Below are 24,277 nucleotides of genomic sequence, written 5' to 3' on the forward strand. Positions count from 1 at the left end.
GATGTGATTGTGGTTGTTGGCGTCTCTTCCAGGATAACAAGCATATCGTGGTGGAGCAGCCATTAGTGTTTGGCACAGTGAGGAGTGGTGTAGGGGCCGGAACCCAGGCCAGGGCAGAGCAAGGCCCAGAGGGGGAGAGCATGGCCAGCTCCCACAGCTCCACAGAAGAGAAGTTCGCAGACAACATCTCCAGTGCATCAGAGGCCTCCGAGACGACCAGCGGCAGTGAGTGGCTAAGAATTTTCAGCACCCCGCGTTACACTTAGTATTAGCAAAACAGTTAGATACTAGTATAGCTTAATAATAAGGAAATGTACCACTCATTATACCTACCTTGCCTTGCATACTGTGTGCTGAGAGTGGGTGTACAACTGAATGTCATTGAAAACCATTCATTTGCTCTCCTCAGGCCTTCTACCCCGGGGCTCGACTGCTACGGATATCTGCTTTGCCCGTCAGCATGATGACACAGACAACCAGTGCTTCCTGGGGGCTGATGAGAACATGGTGGTTCTAAGGCCTGGGGCCATCGATAACCAGTCTCTGGTCACATCAGAGCCCTTAAAGGTAAGTTAGGCACCACAAACAACACTGTGGAAGGGGATGGACTCAATTAGAGATTAAAATGTTCCTCTTCTTCAAACTGGCCTTGTCATATTGTTTCAGTTTTAAATCTGTCCATCTTGAACTGTTCCCCCAGGCCCCCACATTGACTATGGAGGGGGGCCTACTGAGGCGCTCCCCGTCCCTGATTCTAGGCAGGGACTTTGAGGTTGTGCCAGAGCCTGTGTGGAGGGCACTCTACCACTGGTACGGAGCCAACCTGAGTCTCCCCAGGCCGGTACGTACATTTCAACTCTGTAAAGCAGGACCGCTTGTGGATTTTCCATTAAACCAACACCATTATCATCCCTATTGATCCTGACATTGTGATAACCTCACATTCCCATCCCCTCTCCTCTTCTCCTGTTGGCATTCCCAGGTGATCAGAAACACCAAGACAGACTGTGCTGAGCTGGAGCTGTTACCCCGACACCTGCTCTTCCTGAGGCAGCAGCAGCCCCCCGCCCGCACCCCCCAGAACAACGTCTGGGTCAATATGGGTAAGAGCTTCCCCTGCATGTGTCTCCAGCACTTCTCCAAAGGTTACAAAGCAAAGGAGGGACAAGAATAGCACAGTGCCCTAGTGACTTTCTGCCCAAGAGTGTCCAGGGCCATTCAGCATGTTGATCTGAAAAGCACGTCCACTCCCGACTGTGGATGATTGAAAGACCGCCGCTCGTGCAATAGATGCGTTCTGCCTACAACACAATCACAACTCAATCTTGCAAAGTTAGATTTGGTTGGTTGCATTGAAGGGGCTGATATTATATTGATTCAAACATAATTCCCACGTTAGAGGGAAGCATTGATCTGTTTAAGGAAGTATGTAACTGGGCAAAGTAGTAAAGTTTAATCACTAGAATTCTCTGCGCGGGCTGGCATTTCTTCTGCGCAGCAGTCCAGGAGGAGGAAGGCACTTAAAGGGAACATTGGTCACAAGATTGGGGCAGCACAGGAACACAAATGTTTAACTACCTTTTTGGTGACCTTTTAACCAAAATATCACAGATGAGACGACAGATGTCCACATGCCCCTATGAGAGTGGGAGATTACGGTGGTAGCATGACTAGAGTCATGTTTGTGTCTGTGATATTGAGTCTGTCTAGTAGAAGCGTTGTCTTCTCTTCCCTAGCTGTTGAAACTCAAACATAGAAAAATGACCTAGCTTGTGAACAAAACAATGTAAATAGCCAAGAAACACTGGCCAAAAAGTCTCACTTCAGCAGACTTTCGTTTTAAGTAAATTAGACCAACTTTTATGCCTGTGCGCAGCGCTTCTAAAAATAAATATTTCACTCCACTCATCACGTTCGCACAGCCCCAGCCAGGCAGTGTGAGATGAAATAGGCTATGTAGGATCTGGGCCTCATTATATGTCAGAGCATTTGGCCACCGCAACATGGTGTGTGTGAATTTTCTTCCACACCCGTTCCTGTGCTTTTTACCAATCATGTGTGCAGAGCAGTTCAATGTGTCCGTGGTGTCTCCCTGAACTCCCCCAGGTAACGTTCCCTCTCCTAGTGCCCCCCTAAAGCGTGTGTTGGTCTACACGGGCTGTTTCAGTAGGGTGGGCACCATCAAGGACATCCATGAATACCTGTCCCAGAGACTCCGCATCAAGGAGGAAGACATGCGCCTCTGGCTCTACAACAATGAGGTGGGTGTGACTCATAGAAGGTTGACCCTTCGTCAACATACACGGCAGGGTTCTACCCAAAGAATGTAAGAGGGGCACTGCGCCACCTTGTGGACTTGACTGCGCCACTATTCAAAAAATAAATACAAATAAATAAATACAAAATGTAAACACACACACTGAATTAATTGAATTGCTCTTGCCTGGACCTCATACCTATGGTCCCTGTTCTGTAGATCATTGAATAATGACATTACTAGGATAATTCTAGAAAAAATACTGTGAAGAATATTAAATATTTTTTTTGCACTTAACCAGTGTGTGCTGCTTTATTTGTTATCATTTTAGGCTCTAGATTGCAGGAAATGGCACTTACAAGTGTTCAAAAAAACACATCTCTGAGTCCAAAGGGGGCCACGGCCCTCCTTGGGACCTCCCCCTCGACCCTACACTGCACACACAGACGTGCACAGTAAACACTCAAACTCAAATACTCACACACACTCTAATATTACAGTTCAAAACAATGTATTCCACAGAATTATCTGACCCTCCTTGATGATGAAGACCATTCCCTGGAGGGGTTGAAGATCCCAGATGAACAGTACATGGTCATAGAAGGTATGCATCATAACGACTCTGTGTTTTTAATGGCTCCATCATGTATTGTCAGGATGAGTAGATGAAGACACTTTTTTGTTTTCATCAGTTCGGAACAAGGACATGAGCTGGCCAGAGGAGATGTCCTTCATCGCTAACAGCAACAGGATGAACAGACACAATGGTAAGACCGTCACTGCATACAGTTACAGCACCAACACAACATTAGCACTCCTATTATGTAATCATTATTGCTAATTTAACATTAACTGAGCTGATTGCTACTTGGATGTATTATAGATAAGTCTGTCAGACAGTACTTGTTTTGCTGTCTCCAAACATATTAAAGGGGTCGCACTGACTGCTGTAGAAGCTTTTGATGGTTGAATAGCGTCCTCAGACTGTTGCCTCCTGCTGTTGTTCACAGTCCCTACTGAGAAAGGTGCGACTGGACTGAGCAACCTTGGCAACACGTGCTTCATGAACTCCAGTATCCAGTGTGTGAGCAACACCAAGCCTCTCACAGACTACTTCACCTCAGGAAACCACCTTTACGAGCTCAACAGGTATGTGTCTGCATTATTTTAGACTTAAAAGAATGCATGCTTATTATACATGCTTATTATACTCTTTGGGCAGAATGTTGGTCAAATAAATCCACAGCAAGCAGAGATGAGTGTGCAAGTTTTTTTAATTTGTGCTGTTTGTCTCCATAACAGGACTAATCCAATTGGGATGCGGGGTCACATGGCTAAATGCTATGGTGATCTGGTTCAGGAGCTGTGGAGCGGAACACAGAAGAACTTGGCCCCTCTGAAACTCAGAGTATGTCCACAAACAAGCCTCCAACTAACACCCCCCAATAACACTACAGACTACCAACCTAAAAGTACTTTCTTTCAACCTAAAAAATAAGAGTCAAATGGTTGTCTTTTTCCATTTTCTCCTTGTCCTCCGTCTCTTCCCTCAGTGGACGATAGCGAAGTACGCTCCCCGGTTCAATGGCTTCCAGCAGCAGGACTCCCAGGAGCTGCTGGCCTTCCTGCTGGATGGCCTTCACGAGGACCTGAACCGTGTTCACGAGAAGCCCTACGTGGAGCTGAAGGACAGTGACGGACGACCAGACTGGGAGGTTGCTTCTGAGGTCAGAGTTTATACACACTGTTCCTATCGTCATGGTGGGGAGATCCAGAAATAAGGCCCCAGGTGAATCAACTCATGTAGCTGTTGGAGTATAAATATTGATTTTGTGGTGTAATATTAGCTTTCTGTGTCATCTTGAACTGACTGCTAGAAGTTGTCCTTTGTACCTCAGTTGGTGGAGCATGGTACTAGTAACGCCAGGGTAGTGGGTTCGAATCCCGGGGACCACCCAAACGTGAAATGTATGCATGCATGACTGTGAGTCGCTTTGGCTTAAAGTGTCTGCTAAATGGCGTATATTATTGTCTGGTGTGATGATGGTGAATTGTGTTCCCCCAGGCGTGGGAGAATCACCTGAGGAGAAACCGCTCCATTGTGGTGGACCTGTTCCATGGCCAGCTCAGGTCACAGGTCAAGTGCAAGACCTGTGGCCACGTCAGTGCACGCTTTGATCCCTTCAACTTCCTCTCTCTTCCTCTGCCCATGGATAACTCCATGCACTTAGAGATCATAGGTGAGCCTTATAAATCAAATTGTATTGGTCACATATGCATATTTAACAGATCTTATTGCGGGTGTAGTGAAATGCAGTGTATACAGTACAACATCCAGAAAATACATTCCAAAAGGTTAAACATAAGCATCATATTGGAGATATGTTTCAGGAAGTCTGTCGCCTGTCCACCCTTTCTTGTACTGGACTCTGAGCTTTACAGTAACATTATGGTGTTGAATAGAAAGCAATTTTGTTCCTGTTGTCTTTTGAGGGAATGTATATTGGATCCCGTGCCTCTGAAACACTTTGCTCTTTGCTTCCTCTGTCCAGTCATTAAGCTGGATGGGTCATGCCCTGTGCGGTATGGGCTCCGGCTCAATGCGGATGAGAAGTACACAGGCCTGAAGAGACTCCTGAGTGAGCTCTGCTGCCTGAATCCTGAGCAGATCCTCCTAGCTGAAGTACATGCCTCCAACATTAAGGTGGAGCCGTCGTCTATCCTCCAGCACTGTACATCCATCCATCCATCACACTGTCAATATCACAGTCTGCACGTAGACTAATGATTGTCTGTCTACCCTATTTTTAGAATTTTCCACTGGACAACCAGAAAGTGTGTCGGGCGGTGAGCGGCTTCCTGTGTGCGTTTGAGATCCCGGTGCCAAGTGCGCCCACGTCTGTGGTGTCCACTCCCACACAAACAGATGGTATACCGATTGTTTCTTCTGTTCATTAGCGACGTTTCATCTCTTTTCATTCCTTTTTTAAAGGCAATCCGTAAGAAGTGATGAAAGGGGTTTAGAATCCAAAGAAGTAGCAACCAAACACACCTTGGAATGTAAACAAATGCACAGGTTCTATAAAACAGATGAAAAAAGGTAGAAACTTTGACACTGGAAAATATAACGTATAACATTTGTTCTTTATCTCATCTCCAGAAGCTCAAGCACTAGCCTATGGAAACGCTACCATGGTAACTGAGAGTAACTCTCTGAACCTGGGACTGATCCCCAAGGGCATGCCCAGCACTGTGGTTCCCTGTGGCACAGAGGGCAGCCTTGCTGACGGTCTCCCCGACGGCCCCGCGGTGCTCCCTTCAGACAGCCCCTTCACTGGGTACATTATCACCATCCACAGGAAGATGGTAAGAACTGCAGGATGGGCTAAAGATGGAGAGAAGATTAGCAGTGCATCAAGATTAGTCAAAGTCTATATAATGCTCATTTCTAAACAATGTGTCATTTCTGTTTGTTTCGTAGATGCGGGCAGAGTTATACTTCCTGTCCAGTCAGAAGAACCGCCCCAGCCTGTTTGGGATGCCGTTGATCGTGCCGTGTACAGTCCACACCAGGACCAGGGACCTGTATGATTCTGTGTGGACCCAGGTGTCACGCCTGGCCAGTCCCTTGCCCCCTCAGGAGGCCAGCAACCACGCCCAGGACTGGTCAGTCTCTCCAGACCACTCTCTGTATTTTGTCAGGTGGCTTTGCAGTGTTCAGTGTTCTCCTAAAGGTACAGGTGTATGATGCTGATCGGTGTGTGTGTGTATGTGTGTGTGAACACACAGTGATGACAGCATGGGCTACCAGTATCCTTTCACTCTGCGCGTGGTGCAGAAAGATGGCAACTCCTGCGCCTGGTGTCCGTGGTACAGGTAATTTAAGTCTGTCACACAGTACAACATATCACTATACGGTTGAAGATAGAGAATCTATTCATTGATACCCTATATTGTTGTCCCCCTCAGGTTCTGCAGAGGCTGCACAGTGGAGTGTAACGATGAGAGGGCTGCTGTGGGAAATGCCTTCATGGCTGTCGACTGGGACCCCACTGCTCTGCACCTCCGCTACCAAACCTCTCAGGAGAGGGTAAGAGAGACATGAGGCTGGGGATAACAGCAGCAGTGGAACCCTAGGGGTCATATCAATGTATTTATTCAATATCTAATGGATATACGTCATACACTAAGTAATGTTTGTCTGTCCTGCAGATCGTGGAGGAGCACCCCAGTGTGGAACAGAGTCGCAGGGCTCAGGCAGAGCCCATCAGTCTGGACAGCTGTCTGCAGGCCTTTACCAGTGAGGAAGAGCTGGGAGAAGATGAGCTCTACTACTGCTCCAAGTGCAAGACCCACCGCCTGGCCACCAAGAAACTGGACCTGTGGAGGCTGCCGCCCATCCTGGTCAGACATAGAGATCATTCCCTCTGCGTTAACTTCCCTGTCCTCTCCCTATTCATATGTGTCAATAGGGAACAGTTGAAACCTATCCAAATATACATGAATAAACCCCAACTCAAACATTTTCAATGCTATGTCTGAAGTGCAAGGTTGCACTTCAGAAAAACTCCTTTATTCTGTCCATTTGAATTGCAGATAGTTCATTTAAAACGGTTCCAGTTTATGAATGGGCGGTGGATCAAATCCCAGAAGATTGTTAGGTTTCCCAGGGAGACGTTTGACCCCAGTGCTTTCCTGACCCCAAGAGATGCAGACCAAAGCCAAGAGAGCTGGAGGGATAAGCTGGGGGAGGAGCTACACGACACAGAGGGAGGAGTGCAAAAGTCTGGGGGTGGAGACACTGTCTGTAACCCTGCCCTGACTCTCAACAATGGGAAAGGTTTGTACAGAATCTTGACGGGTTTCAGATGTACCTGTCATATCCCACTTATTATTTTAAGGAGGCTGGTGTTCTTCTATGAATGTGTCTGTTTGCAGACTCTCTGTGCTCAGGGAGGATGGCCAGCACCCCCCTCAGCAGAGACATCTGCCCCAACTGCAGCCCTCAAAATGAGGGCAGGAGGCAGGGCCGTGGGCTGGTGTTTCCCACGGGAAGCAGGTACCAACTGTCCCTCAGTAAGGAGAGCCTGGACAGTGGCAGGGAGAGCCCCATGGAGCTGGAGGCCAGCAGGACGAGGATGGGGAGCATGGGAGAAGGCCTCAGTGACTCCACCTCTGGTGAGGACACGGCCAGAGAATGTGACAACACAATGTCTGTGTCTGAGCTAGAGAGCAATGGCTACACCGAGGACAACATGGATCTGGAGGCCTCCCAGGGCCAAAGAGACAAAATCTACCTGGATCCCATGTACAACTTGTATGCAATTTCAGTAAGTATTAAGCGGGTGAAATATTTGTTTTTCTCTAAGAATTGTACTGTTCTAGCCTGAAGCCTGAGAGTAAAGTGACCGTCTATCTACCATCTGAAATATCCTCTTACCCCCAATCACTTTTGGGTTTGCAGTGCCATTCAGGGATCCTAGGAGGAGGCCACTATGTGACATACGCCAAAAACCCAAATGAAAAGTGGTACTGTTACAACGACAGTAGCTGTAAGGTAAGCTGTATGTTAAAAACAGAACTTATATCTCTGCTATGTGATGCAGTGTCCATTGTTATTTAAAGTTCACAAGTATAAACAAACCTCAGTGTTTTCTGTATTCAGGAGTTGCGGTCAGAGGAGATTGATGCAGACTCTGCCTATATCCTGTTCTATGAGCAGCAGGAAGTGGATTATTCTCTGTTCATGCCCAAAACTGACGGCAAAAAGATGGCCGACACAACTTGCATGGACGAGGACTTTGAGTCTGACTATAAGAAGTACTGTGTTCTTCAGTAATGGACTGTCTGTCGATATGTGTCAATGTGCTGCCGGTTAATCGACATGCTTGTGCTACAAAACCACCTTACTATTTGACTCTGAAATCTCTCAGGTTGAGATGAGCTGAAGCTTAGAAATCATCCCCGGTGGTTAAAAGTGGACAACCAACCGTTTTTTTACACTTTCATAGTGGATGGACCTTTTTTTTTCAAGTAATGGTACTCAAGTTATTTCTCGCTTGCGATGTCAAACAAAACGGAGGGCTGTGTATTGGTTTGTTTTGGCACAAACACCTTGTCGGGGAGTGACAATGCTTAGGCCCATGGTGTTGGTCCTAGGCCAGATGTGACAAATGTGGGAGTGTGTCTTTTTGTTTGTAAACCAATGCCAGTTGCAATATGCCATTAATGTTTCGACACATTTTGATTGGTACTTTCTGCAATTACATCCCCTCATTGAATAATACAAAAAATTATTGCAGTAGAAGCAAGTGTTCACTACCTCATCATACCCTGCTTTGGACAGTCGTCAAATGCAATGTCACAATTCTAAAATTCAATTTTTTGTTGTCCTCAAATGTAAATGATTTAGACTCCAGACCGATAGGCCTGGATTATATTCAGTGTTTCTGAACTACATTTATGTATTTGCATTGCAATGTACCTTTTTGTGTTTGTTTATCGTGTCAGGTCTTTTAAGAACAAAGCTTCAGACTCACCTATCTGAGAGAATCTTCCTGTAGCATCTGCTTTGTACCATTTGTGTGCAGGTCCATTCCAACAACATATCAGTCTGTTCCATCACAACATTGTGATGTTATCACATCAACAGCTGTGTCATTACAGTAGTGCCACCAACAGGCTGTATCATACTTTATCATTGTGCCCAATTTAACACAATTCATTATATACACTACCGTTCAAAAGTTTGGTTTCAATTAGAAATGTCCTTGTTTTTGAAAGAAAAGCACTTTTGTGTCCATTAAAATAACATCAAATTGATAAGATATACAGTGTAGACATTGTTAATGTTGTAAATGACTATTGTAGTTGGAAACGGCAGATTGTTTTATGTAATATCTACATAGCCGTACAGAGGCCCATTATCAGCAACGTCAACAGTGAAGAGGCGACTCTGGGATGCTGGCCTTCTAGACAGAGTTCCTCTGTCCACTGTCTGTGTTCTTTTGCTTGTCTTAATCTTTTCTTTTTATTGGCCAGTCTGAGATATGGATTTTTCTTTGCAACTCTGCCTAGAAGGCCAGCATCCCGGAGTCGCCTCATCACTGTTGATGTTGAGACTGGTGTTTTGCGGGTACTATTTAATGAAGCTGCCAGTTGAGAACTTGTGAGGCGTCTGTTTCTCAAACTAGACACTAGTGTACTTGTCCTCTTGCTCAGTTGTGCACCGGGGCCTCCCACTCGTTCTATTCTGGTTAGAGCCAGTTTGCTCTGTTCTGTGAAGGGAGTAGTACACAGCGTTGTACGAGATCTGGAATAGCCTTCATTTCTCAGAACAAGAATAGACTGACGAGTTTCAGAAATAAGTTATTTGTTTCTGGCCATTTTGAGCCTGTAATCAAACCCACAAATGCTGATGCTCAACTAGTCTAAAGAAGGCCAGTTTTATTGCTTCTTTAATCAGAACAACAGTTCTGACATAATTGCAAAAGGGTTTTCTAATGATTTTAAAAGCCTAATTGATGATGAACTTGGATTAGCTAACACAATGTGCCATTGGAACACAGGTGTGATGGTTGCTGATAATGGGCCTCTGTACACCTATGTAGATATTCCATAAAAAAGTAATTGACAACATTAACAATGTCTACACTGTATTTCTGATCAATTTGATGTCATTTTAATGGACAACACGTGATTTTCCTTCAAAAACAAGGACATTTCTAAGTGACCCTAAACTTTTGAACGGTAGTGTATACAGTTGAAGATGGAAGTTTACATACACCTTTGCCAAATACATTTAAACCCAGCCCTTGCTCGCACATGCTTTTTCAGTTCTGCCCACACATTTTCTATAGGATTGAGGTCAGGGCTTTGTGATGGCCACTCCAATACCTTGACTTTGTTGTCCTTAAGCCATTTTGCCACAACTTTGGAAGTATGCTTGGGGTCATTGTCCATTTGGAAGACCCATTTGCGACCAGGCTTTAACTTCCTGACTGATGTCTTGATGTTGCTTCAATATATCCACAATTTTCCTTCACAAAATAGATGGCATCATGAGGAAGTGCACCAGTCCCTCCTGCAGCAAAGCACCCCCACAACATGATGCTGCCCCCCGTGCTTCACAGTTGGGATGGTGTTCTTCGGCTTTTAAGCCTCCCCCTTTTTCCTCCAAACATAACGATGGTCATTATGGCCAAACAGTTCCATTTTTGTTTCATCAGACCAGAGGACATTTCTCCAAAAAGTACGCTCTTTGTCCCCATGTGCAGTTGCAAACCGTAGTATGGCTTTTTACTGGCGGCTTTGGAGCAGCGGCTTCTTCCTTGCTGAGCGGCCTTTCAGGTCCTTCGCTGTTGTTCTGGGACTGATTTGCACTTTTCGCAGCAAAGTACGTTCGTCTCTAGGAGACAGAACTCGTCTCCTTCCTGGGCGGTATGATGGCTGCGTGGTCCCATGGTGTTTATACTTGCGTACTATTGTTTGTACAGATGAACGTGGTACTGTCAGGCGTTTGGAAATTGCTCCCAAGGATGAACCAGGTCTTGTGGAGGTCTACATTTTTCTTTATGAGGTCTTGGCTGATTTCTTTAGATTTTCCCATGATGTCAAGCAGAGGCACTGAGTTTTAAGGTAGGCCTTGAAATACATCTACAGGTACATCTCCAATTGACTCAGGCTAATTGACATCATTTATCATAAGCTTCTAAAGCCATGACATTTTCTGGAATGTTCTATGCTGTTTAAAGGCACAGTCAACTTAGTGTATGTACATTTCTGACCCACTGGAATTGTGATTAAATTTAATAATCTGTCTGTAAACAGTTGTTGGAAAAATGACTTGTGTCATGCACAAAGTAGATGTCCTAACCGGCTTGCCAAAACTATAGTTTGTTAACAAGAAATTTGTGGAGTGGTTGAAAAACGAGTTTTAATGACTCCAACCTAAGTGTATGTAAACTTCCGACTTCAACTGTATATTATCTTAATTTTTTATTTAACCTGGCGAGTCAGTTATGAACAAATTCTTATTTACAATGACGGCCTACACTGGCCAAACCCAGACGACGCTGGACCAATTGTGCGCCGGCGTATGGAACTCCCAATCACGGCCGGGTGTTATACAGCTTGTAGTGACGCCTCTAGCACTGAGATGCAGTGCCTTAGACCGCTGCGCCACTCGGGAGCCCTAATGCAAGTCATAAGATCACAATTTCAAAGGGCAGAAGTTATGAATAATGTTGGATCTTTCTGAATGCCATGGGTATGAGGTATTTGATTAAGGCAGAGTGGGACATTTGACAGTTTGAGCAGTTGTACCTTACCGTTATGCAACAAGTGAATAGGTAGCTTTTCCCTCTGAGCTTTGAAAGATTTATTTACTGTAACTATATTGACATACACTGTATGTGAAACATAGGAGTTGAATTGAATCTAATCAGATGGAGAAAAAAAGTAACTCTTTAGGCTGTGAGCTGTAGTATATCCATTACAATACACAGCTCTCATTTCTTAAAAGTCTTGTTGAGGTATATGCTTTATTTGGTGAATCAATTACTGACTATAACAGCTGGACAGAAACCTACCAACTCTACCTGGCCTATGATGATAGAATGATACACATCCTGATGACAATTATATTTTTTTACATTTTTAACATTAGCCAGATATTGCCGTGGTCATTTTCAGTGTTGTCCCCCTGAATACTACTGAATACTACTGAATGATTTATTTATTTTTGTCTATTTAGTTTTTTAATTTATTAATTTCATGTACTTTTGTAAAATGTTTAAATTCAACATTTATTTTGCAATAACCCTTGAGGAAAAACTTTAAATGTACATAAATACTTTTGGAAAAAGGATGTATTGGAATATGAACTGTGAAGATCTGCCTTGTATTTGGAGTGAATTAGTTTCTGTAACTATTAAAGCAGCCAATGAACTACACAGCCTGTGTCCCTTTTTCTTGTACAGACTTATTCAGCGGCAGGTAGCCTAGTGGTTAGAGCGTTGGACTAGTAACCGAAAGATTGCAAGATCGAATCCCCAAGCTGACATGGTAAAAATCGGTTGTTCTGCCCCTGAACAAGGCAGTTAACCCACTGTTCCTAGGCCGTCATTGAAAATAAGAATGTGTTCTTAACTGACTTGCCTAGTTAAAAAGTTTTAAAAAATTTAGATGGTTAACATAAAATGTATAATGGTCATGACTTAATAACAATGTCATAACTAGCCTAAGCTAGACAATATTCTCAGAATGGACTGTTGTATAGTAATCCCCAGGAGTTAATAAACCTTAGGACCACATATATTCGACAAGCAAAGCTCAAAGAACTGTTGTAGAAGTATTTCCTCAAAGGAAACCACAATATAGACACCATGTCAGCCCCCATCCCCCTTAGACAACTGTAACTGTTGGTGAATGTAAACGTCAGAGCACTACAGGGAAATGCCTCCCACCTCATAGCCCTCTGACACACACACTTGATGACCACAGAGAGATGACTAAATGGAACATTTTTTTATTTCTTTTACACATGGCCAAATTTCCAGCTTTAACTCTTAATGTTTAATTTAAAACGATAAGTGGCCTGTCAAATTGTTAATCAACAGCCGCTTTTTTTGTCACCCAAAAGCTCATACTAGTGTATGAATGTGGGATGACTTGAAAGCTAAATTATTGCAGCGAGACAGTGGTGCTGAAGACTAAGCTCCTCTTTCCTGTGAGTGAGGGACAACAGGAAGTGAGGTGAAGAACATATGTAGGTGGTCCACACAGTGATCACAATAGAAAAGATTTCACATGAATTTGGATAGGTGTTTGAATATCTACCTGCATGGGCTCTATGGGTGAGATCTCTCTATATCACCTCAATATAACTCATTAAAAAGTAATTATAGCTCTATGCCTACTTCAAATAACATTATTGGTCACCTACACATATTTAGCAGATGTTATTGCGGGTGTAGCGAAATGCTTGTGTTCCTAGTTTCAACAGTGCAGTAGTATCTAAATTCACAACAATACACAAATCTAAAAGTAAAACAATGGAATTAAGAAATATATAAATGTTAGGAGGAGCAATGTCGGAGTGGCAATGACTAAAATAAAATAGAATACAGTATATACATAAGATGAGTAAAGCAGTATGTAAATATTATTAAAGTGACTAGTGATTCCATGTCTATGTTGTCGTGTCTTTGGCATCATTAAAAGTGAAGACTATTTTATCAAATCAATTCTGTAATTATTATTACATGATTAAACGAATCATGTAAATGTAATTAACTAGGAAGTCGGGGCTCCAAGGAAAATCTTCAGATTACCAAGTTAAAATTTTCCCGAATATAACTCTTCAGATATTTTAATATCTGATCAATTAGTCTTCTATTAATGAATTGTTCTTTACCTCACATCAGTCTCATTCCAAACGTCGTAAATTGTTGGTTATCTGCACGAACCCAGCTTTACTATGAATCATCCATACACCAATTGGCTTAATCATTTATTTACTAACTAAATTCTCACAGAAATGCATAAACAAACAAACAGTAGATAGGTTGCTAACAAGGATAGGGAAGATTCCCCAGTGGGCTAAGCCGATATGACAGCTTGGTGGACAAAGGGAAGTGTGTGGGGACTGAGAAAGAAGCGGGAAAGACAAAAGGGATCACTACACACCGTTGATAATTATATTAATTGAAATGCTAATCCTTTGCACATGAATGCTCACTCATTCGGGAGTAATTGCAATCAATATATATTTACACCCATGTGTCGTGATCTCTTCGCATCCCAGGTTTACATAATTTCTAGCTGCAGACTAGTAATTAGTATCTAAGATTTGCTCATATTCTGTTGGGATCAATAGTCTCAGAGTTTAACTATTTCCAGCCATGTAGCCAATGCTCCACGTGGTATGGTTAGGAATTCAATAACTATTCGCAATCACAGCTCACGCTGTGGGTTTGCTTAGTCTTGGTACTCAAACCTGTGCCACCTCAGTTTACACAGAGGTACGCGTGGTCTGAAGAGGATTTCCTCGGGGGGGTTATTCCTAACAGTAGAAAAGGCGGTTCTATGATGCCTGATCATGTCTGTGCTCACAGGGGTGGGCCAATGACTTAGTTACATTTTAAACAATTCTCTCACATTAAAGGCTTAACATCACATTACATCATTTCACAAATAGTTTAATTTTCAACTCATTTTATACAAGAATTAGATGAAACACCAAATTTGAGAAATGTGCACATTCAGAGATATACAGTTGAGGACGGAAGTTTAAATACACTTAGGTTGGAGTCATTAAAACTTGTTTTTCAACCACTCCACAAATTTCTTGTTAACAAACTATCGTTTTGGCAAGTCGGTAAGAACATCTACTTTGTGCATGACACAAGTAATTTTTCCAACCATTGTTTACATACAGATTATTTCACTTTAATTAATTGTATCACAATTCCAGTGGGTCAGAAGTTTACATACACTAAGTTGACTGTGCCTTTAAACAGCATGGAAAATTCCAGAAAATGATGTCATGGCTTTAGAACCTTCTGATAAATGATGTCAATTAGCCTATCAGAAGCTTCTAAAGCCATGACATCATTTGAGTCAATTGAAGGTGTACCTGTGGATGTATTTCAAGGCCTACCTTCAAACTCAGTGCCTCTTTGCTTGACATCATGGGAAAACCAAAAGAAAATCAGCCAAGACCTCAGATTTTTTTTTTGCAGAACTCCACAAGTCTGGCTCATCCTTGGTCGCAATTTCCAAACACCTGACAGTACCACGTTCATCTGTACAAACAATAGTATGCAAGTAAACACCATGGGACCACGCAGCCATCATACCGCCCAGGAATGAGACGCGTTCTGTCTCCTAGAGATTAACATACTTTGCTGCGAAAAGTGCAAATCAATCCCAGAACAACAGCAAAGGACCCTGTGAAGATGCTGGAGGAAACAGGTACACAAGTATCCCTATCCACAGTAAAACGAGTCCTATATCGACATAACCTGAAAGGCCGCTCAGCAAGGAGAAGCCACTGCTCAAAAACCACCATAAAAAAGCCAGACTACGGTTTGCAACTGCACATGGGGACAAAGAGTGTACTTTTTGGAGAAATGTCCTCTGGTCTGATGAAACAAACATGGAACTGTTTGGCCATAATGACCATCGTTATGTTTGGAGGAAAACGGGGGAGGCTTAAAAACCGAAGAACACCATCCCAACTGTGAAGCACGGGGGAGGCAGCATCATGTTGTGGGGGTGCTTTGCTGCAGGAGGGACTGGTGCACTTCACAAAATAGATAGCATCATGAGGGAGGAAAATTATGTGAATATATTAACATTTCAAGACATCAGTCAGGAAGTTAAAGCTTGGTCGCAAATGGGTCTTCCAAATGGACAATAACCCCAAGCATACTTCCAAAGTTGTGGCAAAATGGCTTAAGGACAACAAAGTCAAGGTGGCCATCACAAAGCCCTGACCTCAATCTTATAGAACATTTGTGGGCAGAACTGAAAAAGTGTGTGCGAGCAAGGAGGCCTACAAACCTGACTCAGTTACATCAGCTCTGTCAGGAGGAATGGGCCAAAATTCACCCAACTTATTGTGGGAAGCTCGTGGCAGGCTACCCGAAATGTTTGACCCAAGTTACGCAATTTAAAGGCAATGCTACCAAATACTAATTGAGTTTATGTAAACTTCTGACCCACTGGGAATGTGATGAAAGAAATAAAAGCTGAAATAAATCATTCTCTCTACTATTATTCAGACATTTCACATTCTTAAAATAAAGTGATGATCCTAACTGACCTAAGACAGGGAATTTTTACTATGATTAAATGTCAGGAATTGTGAAAAACTGAGTTTAAATGTATTTGGCAAAGGTGTATGTAAACTTCCGACTTCAACTGTAGTTATGTGTCTTTCCTGTCTTCTCTGAGGTCACCAAATGAAACACGCTCGTCATACCCGTCCCTTAAGTGTCCACGGACCATTCCCACCTTCTCAAAAGTGGACATTTTGTTTCATTTTCCCATTTTGGGGATTTAGGGGTTCGGCCATGTGAAATCCTTTGTTCGCTCTGTGGTCTCTCTGCATAAAAAGGGGAAGAGAGTCTCCGCCAGGAATTTACGACTTGAGATTACAGAACCTGGGTGTAGGAGAGACAGAGAGGGGGAAGCCCCGATCTATACCCAGAACGGGCCACGTCATGACAATGTACATAGGGCAGCAGCCTCTAAGGTGCAGGGTTGAGTAACCGGGTGGTAGCTGGCTAGTGATGGCTATTTAACAGTCTGATGGCCTTGAGATAGAAGCTGTTTTACAGTCTCTTGGTTCCAGCTTTGATGCACCTGTACTGACCTCGCCTTCTGGATGATAGCGGGTTGAACATGCCGTGGCTTAGGTGGTTGATGTCCTTGATGATCTTTTTGGCCTTGCTGTGACATTGGGTGCTGTAGGTGTCCTGGAGGGCAGGCAGTGTGCCCCCGGTGATGCGTTGGGCAGACTGCACCACCCTCTGGAGGGCCCTGTGGTTGCTGGTGCCGTATCAGGCGGTGATACAGCCCGACAGGATGTTCTCAATTGTGCATCTATAAAAGTTTGAGATTCTTAGGGGCCAAGACAAATTTCTTCAGCCTCCTGAGGTACACACTGTTTGTGTGGGTAGACCATTTCAGATTGTCAGTGATATGTACGCTGATGAACTTGAAGCATTCCACCTTCTCCACTGTGGTCCCATCGATGTGGATGGGGACTTTAGAACAACTCCTTGCTCATCATTTCATATTTTTGCTCTTGATTCCTCAGATGAAGGCAATGTGCGCACTCAACAGAACAATGTCATATGTGAATACAAGCAACAATCACACAGAAACCTCCCTCATCAGCAACATAACAAGACCTTCACATATGAATTATCTTGATAATACATTCTCAACAGATCCTGTAGTAGGTGAGTCATGTAATCATATGTAATGTGAGAAGTTTACTGATGACAGTTTTTCATGCATTGATGTAACGGTGAACATGTCTTTTCTCAGATGGTGTCAGATTTAATGGGATGTTCTACATTTTAATCGGTATTTCTGGGTTTACTGTTACCATTGTCCTTTTACTGGCCATTCTGTGGACAATAAAGTAAGTTTATAGCTCAACTACTTGTTAACATATCAAACGTGTACCTTTCCTCAATACAGTATCAGCAGCGGATGTGTTTATTCCATACTGGATGCAGTAATATACAGTATAACACTAACTTTCTTCATACCCTTTCCAGGTATCGCACTTTGATTCACACCATTCGAGAGCTGCAGGGTGTTGAGGGTCTATTGGGCAGAGCTCCTCCATCCAACCCCCCAGCTATAAGTCCCCTAACCTTGAGGACATATCTAGTGCGTGAGACTAGAAGTCCACTAGAGCTTGTCTCTGTCACTCTGGGACAGGAGTATCAGAACACTAGCTTGCCCACTCCCCTGCTCAGGCAGACAACCAAGTCAGCTTCTAGGTCTCTCTGGAGACCACAGCAAACGGTAAACTCAGTTTGAAGAAAAAGCTACAGGGTAAAAAAACATTCTCATATTTAAATCTAGCTGTAGAATGTTGAAACAGCGTGGACTTCATTTCCCAGGGTTCCTGCTTCAACACATCAGGGCTGGGCATACAGCAACTCATCAAAGCAGGGAGGGAAGGGGTGTACTACAAGACTAAGATGACGCGTGGCACCTGCAAGGGCCACTCCATTGTCACCTGCAAGATGACCAAAGAGGGTAAGGACAAATCCACCAAGCTTACTACTAAACTCAGCAAAAAAAGAAACGTCCCTTTTTCAGGACCCTGTCTTTCAAAGATAATTTGTAAAAATCCAAATAACTTCACAGATCTTCATTGTAAAGGGTTTAAACACTGTTTCCCATGCATGTTCAATGAACCATAAACAATTAATGAACATGCACTTGTGGAACGGTCATTAAGACACTAACAGCTTACAGATGGTAGGCAATTAAGCAGTTATGAAAACTTAGGACACTAAAGAGGCCTTTCTACTGACTCTGAAAAACACCAAAAGAAAGATGCCCAGGGTCCCTGCTCACCTGCGTGAACGTGCCTTAGGCATGCTGCAAGGAGGCATGAGGACTGCGGATGTGGCCAGAGCAATAAATTGCAATGTCCATACTGTGAGACGCCTAAGACAGCGCTACAGGGAGACAGGACGGACAGCTGATCATCCTCGCAGTGGCAGACCACGTGTAACAACACCTCACCAGACATCACAGGCAACAACGTTGCCTATGGGCACAAACCCACCGTCACTGGACCAGACAGGACTGGCAAAAAGTGCTCTTCACCGACGAGTCGCCGTTTTGTCTCACCAGGGGTGATTGTCGGATTCGCGTTTATCGTCGAAGGAATGAGCGTTACACCGAGGCCTGTACTCTGGAGCGGGATCGATTTGGAGGTGGAGCGCCGTCATGGTCTGGGACGGTGTGTCACAACATTATCGGACTGAGCTTGCTGTCATTGCAGGCAATCTCAACGCTGTGCGTTATAGGGAAGACATCCTCCTCCCTAATGTGGTACCCTTCCTGCAGGCTCATCCTGTCATGACCCTCCAGCATGTCAATGCCACCAGCCATACTGCTCGTTCTGTGCGTGATTTTCTGCTAGACAGGAATGTCTTGGTGATAGAGTGGGGTAACATCTCACAGCAAGAACTGGCAAATCTGTTGTAGTCCATGAGGAGCGGATGCGCTGCAGTACTTAATGCAGCTGGTGGCCACACCAGATACTGACTGTTATTTTTGATTTTGACCCCCCCTTTGTTCAGGGACACATTATTCCATTTCTGTTAGTCACTTGTCTGTGGAACTTGTTCAGTTTATGTCTCAGTTGTTGAATCTTATGTTCATACAAATATTTACACATGTTAAGTTTGCTGAAAATAAACGCAGTTGACAGTGAGAGGACGTTTCTTTTTTTGCTGAGTTTATTTAACGTTGTTAGTCAATACCAAAAAGACAATGCACTGTACTCCTCACAATAATACAATCACAGCCCTCACCATCAGAGGTTTACTGTTTGAAATGCACCCAGGAGCTTATACCTACCAAAACAGTTGATAAGCGTGGTTTGTCCTCTGTAGGGGTTACCCACAGGAGGGTAGCCAGAGAGGTGAACATCATGAGGAAGCTGGGTACCCACAAGAATGTGCTGCAGCTGCTAGACTGGAACATCACACAGGGTAAGCGTCACATGCTCGTTTATTAAGCATTCATTGTTTCTGAAATGTGGACCATGGCAAAAAGTTATACAGTAAGATGGTGTTGTGTGTGTTTAATTTTCCTTTACTCCAGCTCCTTACATGCTGATCCTGGAGTCGGTGAGCAGTGGGACCCTGCGCAGTTTCCTGCAAGTGAATCAACACCAACTGAGCAGGGACAGTGAACTGCAAAAGCACTTCGCCACAGCAGCATATCACATTGCCCATGCAATGAGACACCTGCGCTCTAAAATGGTACATTAGAATCATTCCAAAAATCCATCAACAATGTCATATATTTCACTTTTGCCTGTGGTCACCACACATACATATTTGACTACAGTCCCCATCATCTCTGTTGCACAATTGTTCATACTACAGGTGGTGCACTGTGACCTAGCACTGAGGAACATCATGGTTAACCATTTCCCCAGAGAGGTGAAGCTGGCAGAGTTTGGACTGGCCCAAGACCTGACTCTTATGAGGAGCCGTCGCAGCAGCCACAAAGGAGACCACATGGTGAGGAGGACTGTCTTGGAGTCACCCAGACGTTGTGACCAGAGCATAATTTAACTTGGCTGTTCTTTTTGGTTCTGTTCGCAGCAAAAAGTGCCCCTGCGTTGGTATCCCCCAGAGTACTTCAGAAACAACTACTATAGCTTCAAAGGGGATGTCTGGGCATTTGGCATTGTGCTGTGGGAGATGCAAACATTTGGTAAAATGGAAAGAGCACCTGAGATTAACTGAGAAAAATATATTCACTAACATATTAATAATGAATTTTCATTTTTTAGAGGGTAGATCAGATTTAATATTAAAGATAGATTGTAGCTTCCATAAATGTAATTGTCTGCATCATTTCCATTCCCCAATATATATTTTTTGTAAATGTATACAGTACCAGTCAAAAGTTTGGACACACCTACTCATTCAAGGGTTTTTCTTTATTTTTACTATTTTCTACATTGTAGATTTTTAACTTTGCTGTTTTACAAAAGTTTTGAAAATATATCAATTTTACAGACACAGTATATTTTACATTTGTTATCTTGTTGTTATTAGTCCCACCCTTCAGCTCCATTCAACCCCTCACATCTAGATCTTAACACCATCCATACTGGATTTCTATTTGCCATGTATTTTTTAACAGTGCTGTAATGATTCGTCTTAATCTTAGGGACCTTACCATATCCCAACCTGGAGACTTCAGAGTTGGTGGTGCGCTACATCTGCTCTGGACACAGGAACTCAGAACCAGAGACATGTAGGCCAGAGATGTGAGTAATGATCCCCCTTCAGATACTTTTTTTACATGGAATATTTCCAGGCTTATCTGACTGCTCATGTGTATTTGCATGATACTGGTGCGCTAGTAAACTCAGCAAAAAAAGAAACGTCCCTTTTTCAGGACCCTGTCTTTCAAAGTTAATTTGTAAAAATCCAAATAGCTTCACAGATCTTCATTGTAAAGGGTTTAAACACTGTTTCCCATGCTTGTTCAATGAACCATAAACAATTAATGAACATGCACCTGTGGAACGGTCATTAAGACACTAACAGCTTACAGACGGTAGGCAATTAAGGTCACAGTTATGAAGACTTAGGACACTAAAGAGGTCTTTCTACTGACTCTGAAAACACCAAAAGAAAGATGCCCAGGGTCCCTGCTCAACTGTGTGAACGTGCCTTATGCATGCTGCAAGGAGGCATGAGGACTGCAGATGTGGCCAGAGCAATAAATTGCAATGTCTGTACTGTGAGACGCCTAAGACAGCGCTACAGGGAGACAGGACGGACAGCTGATCGTCCTCGCAGTGGCAGACCACGTGTAACAGCACCTGCACAGGATCTGTACATCCGAACATCACACCTGTGGGACAGGTACAGGATGGCAACAACAACTGCCTGAGTTACACCAGGACCGCACAATCCCTCCATCAGTGCTCAGACTGTCCGCAATAGCCTGAGAGAGGCTGGACTGAGGGCTTGTAGGCCTGTTGTAAGGCAGGTCCTCACCAGACATCATCGGCAACAGCACAAACCCACCATCGCTGGACCAGACAGGACTGGCAAAAAGTGCTCTTCACTGACGAGTCGCAGTTTTGGCTCACCAGGGGTGATGGTCGGATTTGCGTTTATTGTCGAAGGAATGAGCGTTACACCGAGGCCTGTACTCTGGAGCGGGATCGATTTGGAGGTGGAGGGTCCGTCATAGTCTGGGGCGGTGTGTCACAGCATCATCGGACTGAACTTGTTATCATTGCAGGCAATCTCAACGCTCCTCCTCCCTCATGTGGTACCCTTCCTGCAGGCTCATCCTGACATGACCCTCCAGCATGACAATGCCACCAAACATACTGGTCTTTCTGTGTGTGATTTCCTGCAAGACAGGAATGTCAGTATTCTGCCATGGCCAGTGAAGAGCCTGGATCTCAATCCCATTGAGCATGTCTGGGACCTGTTGGATCAGAGGGTGAGGGCTAGGGCCATTCCCCCCAGAAATGTCCGGGAACTTGCAGGTGCCTTGGTGGAAGAGTGGGGTAACATCTCACAGCAAGAACTGGCAAATTTGGTGCAGTCCATGAGGAGGAGATGCACTGTAGTACTTAATGCAGCTGGTGGCCACACCAGACACTGACTGTTACTTTTGATTTTGACCTGCCCTTTGTTCAGGGACACATTATTCCATTCCTGTTAGTCACATGTCTGTGGATCTTGTTCAGTATTTGTCTCAGTTGTTGAATCTTGTTATGTTCATACAAATATTTACACATGTTAAGTTTGCTGAAAATAAACACAGTTGACAGTTTCTTTTTTTGCTGAGTTTATATGGATCCCCTTTCCTTCTAGACTGCAGATGATGAGGGACTGCTGGCTGGAGCCCTACACCCAAAGGCCCTCCTTCAACGACATAGTCAGTGTCCTGGAGAACATCCTGGAGGATGATGCAGTGAGTGTGGCGTTTTCAGTTACCGTCCCCCTTGCATCTCCTATCGTTCTCTGTGGTAAAAACGCATTTAAGAGGCAATCTAGGCATGCATGCATTTATTTGTGTTTGTATATTGTCTGCAGGATTACATCAAAGTGAACAATGGACTAGCCAATGTTCGATATGGCGGCCAAGATCAAATCTGCCTTACTCTCCTTCATGACGACTGAATATGTGCAGAGAGGAAGAGGTGAAGCCTCAGTATATAGATCATCTTTGATATGTGCAATAAGTTACTTCATGCATAACATGTTTGGATGTGCATGTTTGCAAAATCTGCTTTTTCTTTTACTTAGGGAAGTAGGTCTACTACAATGACCTTACACTGAGTGTACAAAACATTAGGAACAGCTACTTAATATTGAGTTGCACCCCCTTTTGCTCTCAGAACAGCCTCAATTCGTTGGGGCATGGACTACAAGGTGTCAAAAGCATTCCACATGGATGCTGGCCCATGTTCACTCCAATGCTTCCCACAGTTGTGTCAAGTGGTGGACCATTTTTGATACACACAGGAAACTGTTGAGAGTGAAAAACCCAGCAGTGTTGCAGTTCTTGAGACACTCAAACCGGTGCGCCTGGCACCTACTACCATACCCTGTTCAAAGGCACTTAAATATTTTGTCTTGCCTATTCACCCTCTGAATGAGTTTTAATGATAGTGAATAGTCATGGCTAATGGTACATATTATGAATCGCAGCATAGCATAACATTCCAAAATATCTTGAGGGGAAGGTTTTGAGGGAAACGTTTACATACAGTAGTATGATTTGATATGTTTTCTTATTTTTCTTACAATTTTTATCCTGTTTTAGCATATAAAAAATGCTTGGAAAGATCAGAGGTTGGACCTAAGCAAGTGTTTAAATACTTCGCTACACATATAGAATATTCATTCATCTACACTGATTGAAGTGGATTTAACAAGTGAAATCAATATCAGATCATAGCTTTCACCTGGTTCAACTCCAGGTGTTATAAATGCATGACCCTCCCCTTGTACTGTAAAGTAAATGGACCCCCCATAGAATTAACTAAAATAACAATAACTGTAGCGACCCTGTGTTTATAAACGTGGATATCAACTTTGCCACTTCTGCATGTTTTTGTGGCACAGTTGGTGCCATGCAGGGCTACGGGCCAGAATGTTGGGGATTCGCTGACAACCACAGAAGAGCTCACTCTCCCTGCCTGTTTCGTTACTTCAAGATCAAAGCCGGTTGCAGACAATGATCATCTAGGGGGAATCAGATTTTCAACATGTTGATGACATATTTTTTATAATATAAAATATATGCAACAAATTTTCCACCAACAGGTTTATGTGCCAATGCACCACACAACCAATAAACAAAACATACCGACTTCGGGTCTTCAATATCACGGTTTTCATTTTCAACACAAAAATAAATATACTGTCTCGACAAACAGAAAACTCACATCCCTCCCTCCCTACCTACCTTAGGCTTGACAATCTCTGAATGTCATTAAACTTTTTGGTCTCTTTCCGTTTATCAAATTGCAGCTGGACAGTTTGGATTGATTGATTGATTTTATTTGTCAGTAAAAAAAATACATATACAGTATAAACAAATAATTGTAGAAGTGACTGGGATTGCACAATAAAGTCCGGGACTAATTTCCATTGTGGTCCCTACATTTGCTGCAGCGCATGCTAGTAATATATGGACTAAATGCGTGTCTAATTTACACATCTCCATCTGGCTTTCGGGGGTCAATATTTTTTTATTGTA

General features: G+C 43.5%; 2 protein-coding genes across 5 annotated transcripts in view; both read left to right on the plus strand.

Moving 5' to 3' along the window:
* The window catches only part of LOC115149133 (ubiquitin carboxyl-terminal hydrolase 32), a 30,460-nt gene extending 21,525 nt beyond the window's left edge, over window positions 1-8,935 (plus strand). For 2 of the 3 annotated variants that reach the window (XM_029691677.1, XM_029691676.1), the window contains exons 13-34: window positions 33-225; window positions 410-567; window positions 701-841; window positions 983-1,103; window positions 2,107-2,261; window positions 2,780-2,861; window positions 2,950-3,024; window positions 3,268-3,406; window positions 3,560-3,665; window positions 3,811-3,984; window positions 4,323-4,497; window positions 4,810-4,961; window positions 5,069-5,186; window positions 5,418-5,623; window positions 5,739-5,923; window positions 6,047-6,133; window positions 6,227-6,347; window positions 6,470-6,661; window positions 6,854-7,097; window positions 7,196-7,587; window positions 7,722-7,814; window positions 7,923-8,935. In XM_029691677.1, coding sequence (XP_029547537.1) covers window positions 33-225; window positions 410-567; window positions 701-841; window positions 983-1,103; window positions 2,107-2,261; window positions 2,780-2,861; window positions 2,950-3,024; window positions 3,268-3,406; window positions 3,560-3,665; window positions 3,811-3,984; window positions 4,323-4,497; window positions 4,810-4,961; window positions 5,069-5,186; window positions 5,418-5,623; window positions 5,739-5,923; window positions 6,047-6,133; window positions 6,227-6,347; window positions 6,470-6,661; window positions 6,854-7,097; window positions 7,196-7,587; window positions 7,722-7,814; window positions 7,923-8,096 — 3,483 coding nt within the window. In that variant the 3' untranslated portion in view covers window positions 8,097-8,935. Of the gene's footprint in view, window positions 1-32; window positions 226-409; window positions 568-700; window positions 842-982; window positions 1,104-2,106; window positions 2,262-2,779; window positions 2,862-2,949; window positions 3,025-3,267; window positions 3,407-3,559; window positions 3,666-3,810; window positions 3,985-4,322; window positions 4,498-4,809; window positions 4,962-5,068; window positions 5,187-5,417; window positions 5,624-5,738; window positions 5,924-6,046; window positions 6,134-6,226; window positions 6,348-6,469; window positions 6,662-6,853; window positions 7,098-7,195; window positions 7,588-7,721; window positions 7,815-7,922 lie in introns of those variants that run through there. The other variant, XR_003866806.1, reaches the window with a different exon arrangement.
* A 4,104-nt stretch (window positions 8,936-13,039) lies between these two features.
* Window positions 13,040-24,191, plus strand: LOC115149134 (fibroblast growth factor receptor homolog 1). 2 transcript variants are annotated; one of them, XM_029691679.1, is made up of 13 exons: window positions 13,040-13,113; window positions 17,085-17,229; window positions 17,318-17,414; window positions 17,554-17,806; window positions 17,905-18,043; window positions 19,417-19,515; window positions 19,628-19,788; window positions 19,915-20,052; window positions 20,137-20,248; window positions 20,711-20,810; window positions 22,384-22,483; window positions 22,606-22,712; window positions 23,641-24,191. In XM_029691679.1, exons 2-12 carry the CDS (start codon window positions 17,085-17,087, stop codon window positions 22,690-22,692), a joined length of 1,431 nt encoding a protein of 476 aa, XP_029547539.1. In that variant the 5' UTR covers window positions 13,040-13,113; the 3' UTR covers window positions 22,693-22,712; window positions 23,641-24,191. The 2 variants fall into 2 exon arrangements, with proteins under 2 accessions (XP_029547539.1, XP_029547538.1); XM_029691678.1 differs by lacking the exon at window positions 23,641-24,191 and having other exon boundaries at window positions 22,384-22,706.
* Window positions 24,192-24,277: the final 86 nt, after the last annotated feature.

Source organism: Salmo trutta, chromosome 15 (assembly GCF_901001165.1).
Source record: "Salmo trutta chromosome 15, fSalTru1.1, whole genome shotgun sequence".
NCBI lineage: Eukaryota > Metazoa > Chordata > Actinopteri > Salmoniformes > Salmonidae > Salmo > Salmo trutta.